The sequence below is a fragment of the Mixophyes fleayi genome, chromosome 6 (genome assembly GCF_038048845.1).
Source record: "Mixophyes fleayi isolate aMixFle1 chromosome 6, aMixFle1.hap1, whole genome shotgun sequence".
In the NCBI taxonomy this organism is placed as follows: domain Eukaryota; kingdom Metazoa; phylum Chordata; class Amphibia; order Anura; family Limnodynastidae; genus Mixophyes; species Mixophyes fleayi.
The window spans coordinates 209,175,324-209,189,651 of NC_134407.1; the positions used below are offsets into that span (position 1 = coordinate 209,175,324).

Below are 14,328 nucleotides of genomic sequence, written 5' to 3' on the forward strand. Positions count from 1 at the left end.
GGGCGCATGCGCAAAGGCTGCCGACGCGCGCTCCCGAGGACAGAGCTCAACTCAATGTGATCACTATACATCAGGACATCAGTCACTTTGTATTATTATAACTCTGCCTGGTTGTAAGATCCCTGTTCATATAGATGTGGCCAGGAGCAAATATTTATACACTGCTATAACACATTGTATTGGGGTGAGAAGGAGGCTGGTTGTGTATATTAAATAATATACAATCTGGCTTTAATGGCTGGGTAGATCCCAGTAGATGACATGTCCTGTCCTGAGGGATCAACTACAACCCTCATCGTTGTATGCTCACCAATATCATTTACTTATATACCATAAGGAATAAATAATACAATCCAGAAATAAGATCAGATTGTGAGAAATGCATGTTATACACAGAATAAGAGAAATTATACTGTGCAGTAGGTCAATTAAAAAAATCAGACATTCCAAGGGGCAGAAACTTCCAGGGACTAATATTATAAAAAAAATAGGACTATCGCTCGCCGGAAATTAGGGAGTGTTGACAACTGTGTCAGTTATGCAAAGTATAGGGGTAACATTACCGGTGTATCAACATTATGCCTCATACCATATTTCACGCCTATGGTTTGATTAATTGACGCACATTATTAGTGCCATAAACATACATACAAGCTTCAGAAAACACATATTTTGCAAACTATCTTTGATGTTATATGAATACTGTGAAAGAAAGTATCTTACAAACTTTACAAAGATAAGTATCAGCTGTGAAAATATTTGCTACATTTTATTTGGTAAAGAACTTTTGTTTAAGCAGCAATTGCATGAATGGAAGGCTATAAGAATGTTGTTAATTACAAATTTCCCATGTTTTTTCTTATTTGCCTGCTATTACTGATGTATGATTCTGGAGTACCATGGCAACCACAGTCACTTGGCAAATAATGTGTGGAGCACAGAGCTTTTGGAATGCCCCTTTGACCTCTGTCTGCACTGTGACATCCCCCCCCCCCATGCCTCACATGACATGCTGTGAACCTGTCTGGGTAGCAGACTGAATCTGTCTGTCACCCAGAGCTTTTGAAAAGGAGATAATGAATTGTAGGAGGATAGCTAAGGAAAATGACTAAAAGCATCTTTAAAAGATAGTTAATTTGCTATCTAAAGAAAAGAAAAGAAATCTGCTAAGTGGGATTGCTGCTTGAAAGGTCTAAATGACTTTTGCAAATTTTAATCGCTGGTATTCTTGGAAGACCACTAACAAAATGTATTTTTGGAATTACTACTTAACCCCCCACCCCTAATCCCCTTTGGATATTGTTTTAGTGACTTTGGATATATAATGCAATACATATTAATAATGGTAATTTTTTTTTACATTAAATGGGACTGTTAGTAATTCCTTTGAGTAAACACACTTTTTAATTAATTACAGTCCCTCCTATTCCCCTAGTGACATTTGAGCGCTGGGAAGTTTGTGTTGGTTATACCTTTTGATGTTAATTAAAGGTGTTCAGCGTGCAGGTTATTGCAGGCATACAGACTCCAGGGGCACACGCAGGATTTTCAAGGGGAGGGTTTCACCCCCCCCCCAAAAAAAAAAGTGAGAGAGCTTCTGCGCAGCAGCTTTGTTTCGGCAGCACTGTACTATACAGCAGCCGCGACGCTGTCAAAGAAGCGTCCACGGCGGTGCTGTACACAATACAGCACCGCCGCTTCTTTGACAGCGCCGCGGCTGCTGTATAGTACAGTGCCGCTATGTTGGGGCACTTCTTTAGCGGAGGGGAGGGGTTTCTGGAGGGCCAGAAACCCCCCCCCCCTGCGTGCGCCCCTGGACTCCTCCCTTATGTATATATAAGTGGCGGGGAGCCTCCAGTCACCTTCTATGTGCTTTTGGGGGATATATATATATATATGTATACATACATACAGACAGAGCACAGGTAACAGTACTGCATCTGCTATTTGTACAGGTCAGACAGGAAGTGTCCCCCCCCCACTTCCTGTTTCCTCGCTAGACCACTGGGGATCGTACTGCAGTTGCCATAGCAACGCAGCAGGGGAGACGGAGCGATAGCGCTCCTATATACTAACAGTTTGTATTTATATTTTTGTAATTCTTTCCATGGTGGCTGATGACTTTTTAGATAAAGCTGGAATTTTTCACAATTTTATTACATTGTTTTCTTTGGTTTTGAATTTATATTAATACACTGTGTAATGCCAGTTTGCTTCCTCCTAAGTGGACATAGGACAGTGATAAGCAGGTATATATCTTGTGCCCAGGGGGCATGCGGGCCGATCCCATACTGGGCTACCTTGGGCTGGGTCACTGGGCATTTTTTCCCTTTAAAATGTTCCTAATAGGCTGCTGAGTCCAGTCTTGCCCCCCGGGCTAAAATTTGACACCCCTCCCCTGTCGTACTCGTAACAGATATCATACCCTCTAATTTCCACTATGAAATTATTATAGGATTAATTGACTGGCTGCACAATCCTTGCTGTTATTTAGCTTTCAGATAAGAGTTAAAAGAAATAGTAAAAAAAAAAATATATATATCCCTCATATGTTGAATGTGACTCAAAGACAAGAATCTAAGGAGTAAATTGAGTTTTTGAAATTGTCCTTAAGGTACTAAGGGCTTTATAGCCTCAAACAATGTGTTCCTCAGTGCTGTGTGATTGGACTTCATAATAGTACTGACTTTAAATAACAGATCCTGTAAGCAGATTGATATATTTTGTTATCTGGTGTTTGAAGCCAGTCCCATGAATACAAACAGTGACATTCCTGTCCCCGGTACAGTAAATACGGGGGCAACACAGCCCAAGCCGCACTAAACAGAAAAGGTCTGAGCGCATGTATGTTTTGTAATTTTGTAGATGACCTTTATTGTATAAAAAACATGCTTAAAATGTTTTTGGATCCCTATGTTGAAAAAATACATTTTGTAGAGAAGGATAAACTGTAATATAAGTCTATCCCTTAATTTCTGCAAAGTCCCTCCCCCCTCCAGGAACAATGGATATGAAATATACATTTTAAAAAAATAGAATAATAATTGAATTGATAATTTTCATTGGTCAATATGTGTGCACATTTCTGTTAATGTCTGTTCAACATTGTATGTAACCCGGCCAATGTGTGTGTGTGATCCTGGGGTGTATGGATTAGTAATGCACCTCCTTGCTTGCATTTTCCTCTGTCCTGGCTAGCTCTTGGGTTTAAGCATAAGTGACCTGAGGTCCCACAGGTGTTGCATGGTGGTGCAGTAGGATAGATTTCACAGTAAATTGGGTACCATCATCATCTGCTATTTATATAGCGCCACTAATTCTGCAGCGCAGTACAGAGAACTCACTCACATCAGTCCCCGCCCCATTGGAGCTTACAGGAGGGAGAGAGAGAGAGGGAGACACTAGGGTCAATTTTGGTAGCAGCCAATTAACCTACCAGTATGTTTTTGGAGTGTGGGAGGAAACCCACGCAAACACGGGGAGAACATACAAACCAGACCATCTCTATATAAACGCTTTATTTACACTTTTAATAATTGTCTTGCAGATAATACATGTAACTATAGACAGCTACTTTCTCCTCCTGCACATTTCCTCGGTAGTTAACAGCTTTCACTTACCAAATAATCCCCTTGAAGGGGTGACATGGTGATGATAATAAGACAGCCACATTCATTCTCTCTCAGCAGTGTTTTACTCACACCTAATATTTAGGAGTAACATCATGAATTCGTCTTTGCAGGGGGGTGACACTTACTTACTAGTGTCCTCTCAGCCCAATGTACACAAACCTGCCTCTCTGCTCCCAGCAGGATGTCTCTGGTGTAACACCATTCAGATGCTGTGTCTCTCAGTCATACCGTTATATTCTGAGGTAAAGTGATATATTCACCCTGATTGAACTCTCCTCTCTATCATACAGCCACACTCTGAGGTAATTTCTCCCTCAGATCTGTCCCATTTCACTCATATTCTCCCTTTCACAATGTACTTAGGCCCTCATGTCAGCAGGCCACGGACCCACTCCCCAGATTGCAAGAAATATCCCAGGACCTCCTTCACTTTGTCCGGGTCTGGCACTCCCTCGCCACACAGGTTCTGATCACCTCCACCAGTCTTATATTGCTAATTAACCGATCCTGGCGTGTCTCCTCTAGGTGCTAGTTCCAGCACCATTCACTCACCATGAGGTGTGAACACCACGAGGGCATGGTACATACAAGACTAGGAACGTTTTTAAACTACTCCAATTTTGGGCAATGCTCTAGTACAGGCTTGGCCAACCTGTGGCTCTCCAGGTGTTGTGAAACTATAACTCCCAGCATGCTTTGCCAGCTATTAACTGTCTATCTACTGACAAAGCATGCTGGGACTTGTAGTTTCACAACACCTGGAAGCCACAAGTTGGACAGACCTGCTCTAATAGTCTTCCTCTTGTTGGCTGTGTTAACAGGATGTGCGGTGCTTCCGCAGTGATCAATGATCTCTATATTATTATTTCTATATGTAAAGATCACTCAAAATGTATAACAGTCAGGGCCATCTTAACAACATTATGGGCCCCCGGGCAAAGCAGTGCACCGGGGCCCCTAGATATAGATATAGATATAGATATATATATGTATACAGATACAGATATAGATATAGATATATAGAGATAGATAGATGTACTTGCTCAGTGACCCTTGAAGGTTTTTTTTGCAGGTTTTTTCTTTTGCAGAATTATTTATTCTCATTAAGAGCCGTGCCTATGGGGCACCCTTGCCCATGGGGCCCCCGGGCAGCTACCCATCGTGCCCAATGGAAAAGATGGCCCTGATAACAGTGACACTTACAGACAATCCTGAATTTCCCTCGCTGTAATGACATATTTAACAACATAAATAAAGCAGTAGTTTAGGAGAAGATTGGAAGTTGAAATTAATGAAGGTGATAAATTTATAACAGGCAGGAGTTTGAGGCGACATTATTATTATCATCTATTAGGTGCCTCTCGTTCTCCCATGCGCATATGATTCTGGTCCTCAAATCCTGCATGAGGTGGAGCAGGATATTTTTGTAGACCCACAAGGTGGAATGAGGTGAGTTCCTATGGCTGACCTAGGTGGAGAAATATGCACCTCTAGATGCAGTGTTTCCTGTTTGTAAGTGAACCCCATTGTACTATTGGGATTGGATACAGGACAAAAAGTTTCTGGGTCACTCCATGAAATATAGGACACAATACATGAACATTAAATTTCACATAACTGCTAACATATTAGTATATTTATGCTGCTAAAAGATAATTGAAAACCAATATTTATCGCGTATTGATTTCTCACATGTGTAAACATTGAACATATATGGAAGTTGTTGAAGTGGATGAAAATATGACTAATTTCCACATACATAAAATTATAATAGTAATCGCAATTTCATAGTTGCTGCCTCATAAAGTACTTTTAAGATAAGCAGTTCATCAAAAATAACTTTCTAAATATTGTGACTACACGTCGTAATAACAATTTTTCTGCCCCTTTGACTGGGGACAGACATGTGACACGAGTCACGTGTTAAAATTGCTTTTAAGTATAGTTGTTTGTGTGTCAATTATAAGTTTAGGGTCTTACAAGTGTATAGTATAACAGCAAAATTGTAAAAATAATTAGGACAGCAGATTTAAATAAATATATAAGTCCCCTCAGTTCCCATGTCCATTCTGTTGCAACGTGAGTCACAAATAGAAACAATAACATTTAACTACTAAGAGTGTACTTTTATTCCTGCTTCAAGGCATTAATTAAGACTACCTATCCCAGTGATGGCTAACCTGTGACACTCCAGGTATTGTGAAACTACAAGTCCCAGCATGCTCTGCCAGCTATCAGCTAGTTATCTACTGGCAAAGCATGCTGGGGATTGTAGTTTCACAACAGCTGGAGTGTCACAGGTTAGTCATCACTGACCTATCCCATATCATATTTTTAAAATGTTGAATTTTTGTTTGTGGTGCATTTAAACTTCAAAAAAGGAACATGAAATGTAACACGGGTCACATGGAACGACCCCTCTCCTGCAGAATTAGGAAGCGCACTGTGACGTCACGAAGCTAATCCCCGTGTAAGAATCCAACAATAAGCAGCTTGAACAGGGCTTATAAGGTAGTCAGCCACACAGGCAAATTATAGCCTTGTCCTTTCCATAAAGATACAACATAGAGAAGCTCCCCCTCCCTAAGCAGCATCTTCTTACATAAAACATATATTCTATATATATGTATATAGAACCGTAAACACATCAGTCCTTTAAATTATTTCACTCAGGTATATTAATGTACAAATAGCATGACTTGTTCTTTAAAATGTTAGTGATAGCACAATGTCTGCTTGGTGCGCTTTGCTTATTTGTCTACAATGTCAGAAACATAAATATATATCATCACTATCCGCTGCACAGTCATAATCCGCTGCCGATGGTTTAATTTCATGAAAATTGTGACAGGCCTATCAATATGGCCACTGAGCTCTATTTTTGTTGTATTCATACTTTTCTGTGTGTATTGTAAAATGCTTCTCTGATCAAAGGCTGGGCCGAGACATCTCCACATATAATGCCAGGGCGGTGCCTCAGATGCTTCTGCACATGTGCAAGAATGTATCTTTCTTATCAGTAATGGACCAATAGCGAGTCTGAAAATATATCTATACCCTTATATGTAAGTTGATTCCAAGACCCTTTGTTCTCGGAGTATAAAACTGGAATGTCAGAGAGACCCTGGTCTCATGACTGGACCTTGATGAAGAAAGGTGCCTATTGTTTTTCCAGTTTTCATGTGAAAGAGGGGTCCTATTACTTGAACATATTGGAAGCTAAGAATTTGGTTTACTTTTCCTTTTATGTTATGTTTATCGTAAAAATAAAGGTAAACGTCACAATAAATGTTGCATTCATGAGTCATTAACTCTTTGAAACCGAAAGCACCTCATTCAAACAGAAACAAAAATACAAAGCAAATAATAACGATACAAAAATAGGACTTTTATTGCTAACATAGTACAATATAATTATTTACAGTAATATACTTCTCCCACTATTGTACAAGTACATTTTCTGGTCATGAGACCTTTCTCCATGTGCAAAATGCACCCCTATACAAAGCAAGCTCTAAAGACGACCAAGCAATTCCGTTTCTTTTTAGGATTTCTTTTTTCTAAGCAGTCTCATCACAACTAGATCATTTCCAGAGAAGGATGACCAAAATATGAAGTAACCGGATGGTGAAAAGCAGTCAGAACAAAAGCAAAGGGTATACTGTTTATTCTGGGGAAGGGTGTCAATCCGTACCCCCCAAGTTGTGGCCATTTAATGTTGTTTAATAGAGTTGACTGTGGTTTTTCTAGGGCTCCTAGCTGGTAGTGCAGCTTAAAGGCCTTGAGAATTAAATAAGACAGTAAAATTCTTAATTTACTGCCAACAAGTCATTTAAGTTAAATGTTCACAATGGCTTTATTTAAAGGTACATCAGATGGCCAATTTTCTTTCTCTTTGTAAAAATCCAATGGTTTTTTTTTTTCTCCAGGATTGTGGAACATGAGGCAGTCCTGACAGTGTTCTTAAAAAACAAGACCCGTCTATTTTTTAAAAAAGTTTTAAGTGAATATAAGGTTGTTTTAGGTGCATATATCTTAAACATTATGATGCTACAAAAAAAATCCACCTGGATGTTGCCTAAAAGTACAACCATGATCTGTGTGTAATAAACAGAATATCCTAGAATTGTAAATAACTTTATTTAGTCCTATGAGTGGCACACAAACATCTACTGAAGGGAGAGAGGTGATCCGAACAGACTGAAAAAGATCGGCTCAACAGACAAACCCTGTTCGCCCTCCAAAAACAAAAAAACAAAACAAAACAATTAAAAATGAAATGAGGACATGATTTTGACACTAAAAATGTTGTGAAAACAAATTATAATTTAAGACAGAAAATATTGAGGTTAAAGTGCTTTTAAAGGTGAACAAATTCTTTTTGTATCTCTCAATTATTTATTGTTGTATTCTCCAGTGGGTAAATGACATAAAGCTAGACTGCCTCATCCAAAAGGCCATTTGAAGTCACACACAGCCCTCTAATTTCCACACCTGTTCAACAGCTTTAAAGCCTCTCCATACACATGATCTAAATCTCAGCAATGGTGGGGAGGTAAATGATAAATGAAAATCATTAACAAAAAAAACATCTTCCATTCATATATCTTTAGTTGCAGTTCTAACGCCCAAAAAATAAAATATTCCTACATTTTAATCACAAAACTTGTTTATCATTTATATGTATCCTCTGATGTTTAATAAGAGTTGCGTTGCTATTGAAACATTTCTCACAGTTGGGGCATGAGAACGGTTTCTCACCTGTGTGAGTCCTTTGGTGTATGATAAGATTTGTGGAGCGTGTAAAACACTTCCCACAGTCAGGGCACGAGAATGGCTTTTCCCCAGTGTGTATTCTCTGGTGTCTAACAAGAAGAGACTTCCGGTTGAAAACTTTCCCACAGTCAGAGCAGGAGAACGGTTTCTCACCGGTGTGAATCTTCTGGTGTACAACGAGAGCCGATTTCTGGGAAAACCATTTCCCACATTGAGGACACATGGACCTGTTCATCTCGGCGTGACTCCTCTGGTGTTTGATGAGGAACATTTTAGAGCAGAACTGTTTCCCACAGACAGAACAAGACAGATTTTTTCCTTTGTGGGCCCTCTGATGCTTCACAAGATCGGATTTCTGAATAAAACACTTTCCGCATTCTGAACAAGAAAATGGCTTCTTTCCAGTGTGACTTAACTGGTGCCTCTCAAAATGGGAGCGTTGGTTAAAGCATTTCCCGCAGATGGAACACGCAAACGGTTTTTCTCCGGTGTGGATCATTTGATGCCTCAGAAGAGCGGATTTCAAGGTAAAACACTTCCCACATTCTGAACACAGGAACAATTTTTCTCCTGAGTGAATCTTTTGATGCCTTGTAAGGTGTGATTTACAAGAGAAGTGCTTCCCACAATCAGAGCAAGACGTCTCCTTCTCGCCGTGTTCCGTCTGATGTTTATTAAGATCAGAGGTACTAGAAAAAGATTTTGAGCACACAGAGCAGTTATACATCCTCCCTATGGCACGTGTCCGTTGTCCAGACCGATTTGTTGATTTTTTATCAAGATTGACCTTCGTCCCTGACGTCCGTTTTTTTAATGCATTACCACTTCCTGTGTTACACACCAAAATATAAGTAGATGTATATTCTGTCTGTGTACATTTAGAGCCTGACACTCCCCCACGTGTACACGAGTTGGGCTCATCTGTAATCTCAGAGGATGTGTTTTCTGTCTGTGTACATTTCGTTGATGTGGAAGCTTTGCAGTCTGGCATATTAGCTGCTCCCAGCCATTTGTTATTTTCCACTGTGTGCCCTATAGAATATTTTTCTACTTCATCAACTGTTAAATCTTTGTTTGAAAAATGGAGGCATTCAGAGATGTGAAATTCTTCCCTTGTATTTTTTACGGTCGAACAAGCTGTTAAAGAAAAAATAATTATTTTTTTTCCCAACATGAAATACAAAATACTAGTGTAGACTTACAAATGGATTAAAAAACTAAATGGCCGCTCTTAGTCACTCTGTCACAATGAACAACGATTAGGATTCATGGTTCTCTATCACTTATGGATCACATCCGCAACTATAATACATGAGTGACATCACTTGTCAAAGATAACAATAGCTTTTCACTGTAGTGACCGATATAGGACATACACCCATCAGCCACAACATTACAACCACTGACGAGTGAAGTGAATAACATTATCTCATTACAATGGCACCTGTCAAGGGGTGGGATATATTAGGCAGCAAGTGAAGAGTCACTTTTGAAGTTGATGTGTTGGAAGCAGGAAAAACGGGCAAGTGTAAGGATCTGAGCCACTTTGACAAGGGCTAAATTGTGATGGCTAAACGACTGGGTCAGAGCATCTCCAAAATGGCAGGTCCTGTGGGTTGTTCCCAGTATGCAGTGGTTAGTACCTACCAAAAGTAGTTCAACAAAAGAGCTACTGTAGCACAAGCTGGCTATGATAGAAAGGTGTCAGATCACACAGTGCCTCGCAGGTTGCTGTGTACAGGGCTGCGTAGCCGCAAACCGTTCAGAGTGCACATGCTAACCCCTGTCCACCGCCGAAAGCGCCTACAATGGGCACGTGAGCACCAGAAGTGGACCAGGGAGCGATGGAAGAAAGCGGCCTGGTCTGATGAATTATGGTTTTTTTTTAACATCGTGTGGCTGGCTGGTTGTGTGTGCGTCATTTACCCGGTGAAGAGATGGCACCAGGAAGCACTATGGGAAGAAGGCAAGCCGGCGGAGGCAGTGTAATGCTCTGGGCAATGTTATACTGAAAAACTTTAGGGCCTGACATTCAAGTGGATGTTAATTTGACACATACCACCTAAGTAAACATTGTTGCAGACCAAGTACACCCCTCCATGGCTACGGTATTCCCTGACGGCAGTGGTCTCTTTCAGCAGGATAATGCGCTCTGCCACACTGCAAAAATTGCTCTGGAATGGTTTGAGGAACATGACAAAGAGTTCAAGGTGTTGACCAGGCTTCCAAATTAACACAACACATCCTGGAACAGTCTGGATGTAAGTATGTAAAGCCCTGACCAGTAAGAGGAATGACACAAGGTAAATGTATTAAACGGAGTTTTCCGGTGGGTTTGAAAAACCAATCAGAATCTAGTTATCATTTATTTAGTGCATTCTACAAAATGACAGCTAGAATCTGATTGGTTGCAATAGGCAACATCTCCACTTTTCAAACTCGCCTGAAAACTTTCAGCTTGATACATTTACCCCCAGGAGAATTTACAGACAATGCAAACAGAGTTAATTGTGATCTGGATTTACCCAGTTTTAAAATTAGTTTAAGAAAAGCTGAAGAAGACACAGAGTAAATTAAAGGACGAGGAGTCATATGATTCAGTACATGGGAGGCCGATTCTGACATTACAAATTCTGGATAATCCTGACATTGCCAGGAAGTGATCTGGATGAAGATACAGTCATGGCCATGACTGTAGGTGTAAGGAGTGCTGAAGTCACCTGCATAACACTGACCTTACACTATTTGACACATTCACTTACCTAAAGATCCTTCTAAATGAATATCTTCACAACGGTTCTGGCAGCCCTCTGGAATTTTCCATTCCTACATGAACAAATAGCGAAATACCGTCAATGTTCTTCATATTCCACAGAGACAAATATACAAACTTCTAAAAACATTAACTCCAAACTCTGGCTGTGTAATGTCCCATTCCCAGCAGTCACCTCTCCAGTCAGCAGCTGAATGATCTTGTTGGTGAGTTCTAGAATCCTCTGGTCATTGTTTCTCTCATGTATCAGTGAGTGAGGTGGAGGTTCCATGATGGGGCTCTGGGTCCTGCTCAATTCTCCTAACACACAGGGGCGGCTACTGGACTTCTTTAGTGGCCCATAATCCTATAAAATTGAAAATTTAATAAATATCACTATGCTAATAAATGTTCATTCCTCTCCCATCCCTGCATTTCTCAACCAAATTAGCCAGACATTTAAATTTTATCAGTCATTCCTCTCCCATCCCTGTAGGATAGTGATAATAAGAATAAAACTTCCATTGTTCCTGTGTCCTTATTTTATTTTAATATCTCGATTACTCTTACAGCAAAATACTACTCCATATTTCCTTCCCAATTGTGCTTGCCTAAGCAGCCAGTTTTGGTTGGGAGCGCCACCCGAAGGCTATACAGAGAAAGTCGTTAAGTTTGTTCCATAACTACATATATAAATCAATCACCTCATTAGGGACCTGACCTGCAGACTTTCCCCTTCCCTGCTGTTGGCTAATGATAAATGTCTTGAGTTGGCCACATGCAGACATATTTTCTTAGTCATGTTGCCATTTCTCAAACTATTGGCCAGACATTTAAATTTTATCAGTCATAATGAAATTATTATCAGCTTTTCACTCTCAATGGCATGTGATGTCACTGGCATCCTAGGAGTGGTAAGTGCCCACAAGTTTGGCTTGATGGCCAAAGTATCCAAGTACATAGCCAAAGTGCTCACAGAATCGGTCACTTGATTGCACTTCCGAATCATCCATAATCTTAAACATGATAAAACTAAGCAACACCCCTGAGAACTTCACATTAAACCTACAAACACCTCCTCACAGACTTTTTAAATATCTAAGCTCATCTTCACACTTCAACAATGGCGCATAACCCCTTATAGTCATGCAGTAAGCGCAGCCAATTAGAGGAGACACTAGACACCCCAGTCAGTCACTTTGCTAGATGGCCAAGGAAGATTTCCATCTCACCGTGCAGGTGATTAAACACAGATGTCAACATCAGCTCAAGTAGCAAATGATGTACTATTAATGTCAGTGTGACATTCCCAGAATCCCTCACCTCACCAGTCAGCAGGTAAATGATCTCCAGGGTGAGATTTAGAATCCTCTCAGCCATGTCATGGCTGTCATTCTTCATTTTGAGGGCATCCGTCAGGTGCGCTGTAAACAGGGTCTGGTCCATTAAACTGTCTTCTGATTGTATCACCACTTCATTTTCAAAAACCTAAGTAGTAAAGTAAATATTCAAGAAATATCTGATACGTAAATGTAGATGTGAACTTTATGTGAGGTATTTATCTCAGTGCTGTCATGTTGCAGCTCTCTAGCGGATGTGTTGTATGGTAGCTCCAGCCAGAAGGAGACCATCTTTCCTGCCACCAGATAAGCAGATGGACAGTTGGGCGGACTGTAGGATCTGGCAGTCAGGCAGCCGTATTGACGCTGCAGGACGGTGTAAAAAAATGAAACCCGTCTATTACTGGTCTTTGTACAGTCATAGTATGGAAATAGTAGAGACAGGTTTCAAATGACAAATCACTGAACCACCTTAGAACATCTGGATCCCTCATTCAGGACTTGCCCTTTCTTATAAGCTTTATATGAGAAAGAGTCCCGATTGCTAGAATCAGAAGAAAATACACTGCAAAGTAGGGAACATTGTTCTCTATGAAGAACCCACCACTACAGAGCAATTCATTAGTATAATCCAAACACAAGGTGAAGCTTCAACACATGGATATAGTGCATGCTGTATACTAGAGTTATATCTCTCCACAAGGGTACATTACAGAGATTAAATTGTAAGCTTGTAGAGCCATCTTTACCTACTGTCTTATGTCATTATACATAATGGACCTCATTTAGAGTCGGACGCAAAGTTCGTTTTAAGCGCATCTAACCAAAAAACACTACCACACATACAGAAAGCACCAAATCCGCCTGCATCTTGGACGCAATTAACACTTGCGACTCACTACGAGAGAATGGGAGGAACGCGGAATTGTGAAGGCGTGACCATGTAAATACATCCTAGTCGCAGGGAGGCGCAGACGCAACACACGTCAAAACAGGGCTAAAGCTGTGCGGCAGGAATTAGGTGGTGCAAGCAGTTAGCTAGCTGCAGGAACTGCTCGCAGCTCCATAGGGTATTAAGAGTGGGACGCAACTGGCTTTGCTTGCCACTCATAATACCCTACCAAGCTGCGGCACACTCCCACTCCTACACTTCTTAAACAGACTTTGCGTCCGACTCTAAATGAGGTAAAATATGTTTATATAAAGATCCACTCAATGTACAACACATATTTGGGCACTTTATAAATACAGGATAATAATATTTCCACCAGTTAAGTTGCTTAAATAACAGGGATATTAGTAAACATTTAAAAACAAAGGGCTACATATACAAATTATTGGGAATACGTTGAATACATTGATACGCAGCTGGGGATACTTGGTAATAGTAGACAGAACATGATACAAACATTTTGAGAAACCCTGTTATAGACAGGAGTACTATCTTTATAGATGGGCAATTAATAAATGAGCCTCACATTCATATACACAATACCTACAATAGACATACCTGAATTGGACCCTGTGCCTCAGCACAGTCCCCGCTCCCCGCTCTGATCATTGTCAGTGTTGTATCCACCACTTCTCCTTTGCAAACAAGTAACAGCAGACATTGCTCAGCTCACTGAGCATGCGCAGAAGCATCTCGGTGCCTGGAGCCCACGTCTTAACTACTGCGCATGTGCGAATAACAGGACGCTGTCCCGTTGCCATAGAGACAAACGTGCGCCTTTTTACAGCCATCATTGATTAGGGTACATGCCCATAGTCAAATAAGCACATGTATCTATAGCTTTATTACTGGGGTTTACGGACTACTTGTACCCTA

At 40.5% G+C, this 14,328-nt stretch overlaps 1 protein-coding gene across 2 annotated transcripts; it reads right to left on the reverse strand.

Annotated features, from left to right (window-relative positions):
• Positions 1-7,021: 7,021 nt before the first annotated feature.
• Positions 7,022-14,125, reverse strand: LOC142095278 (uncharacterized). 2 transcript variants are annotated; one of them, XM_075178220.1, is made up of 5 exons: positions 14,011-14,125; positions 12,484-12,648; positions 11,357-11,527; positions 11,171-11,234; positions 7,022-9,545 (listed from the first exon to the last, which is right to left on the reverse strand). In XM_075178220.1, exons 1-5 carry the CDS (start codon positions 14,059-14,061, stop codon positions 8,290-8,292), a joined length of 1,707 nt encoding a protein of 568 aa, XP_075034321.1. In that variant the 5' UTR covers positions 14,062-14,125; the 3' UTR covers positions 7,022-8,289. The 2 variants fall into 2 exon arrangements, with proteins under 2 accessions (XP_075034321.1, XP_075034323.1); XM_075178222.1 differs by lacking the exon at positions 14,011-14,125 and having other exon boundaries at positions 12,489-12,567.
• Positions 14,126-14,328: the final 203 nt, after the last annotated feature.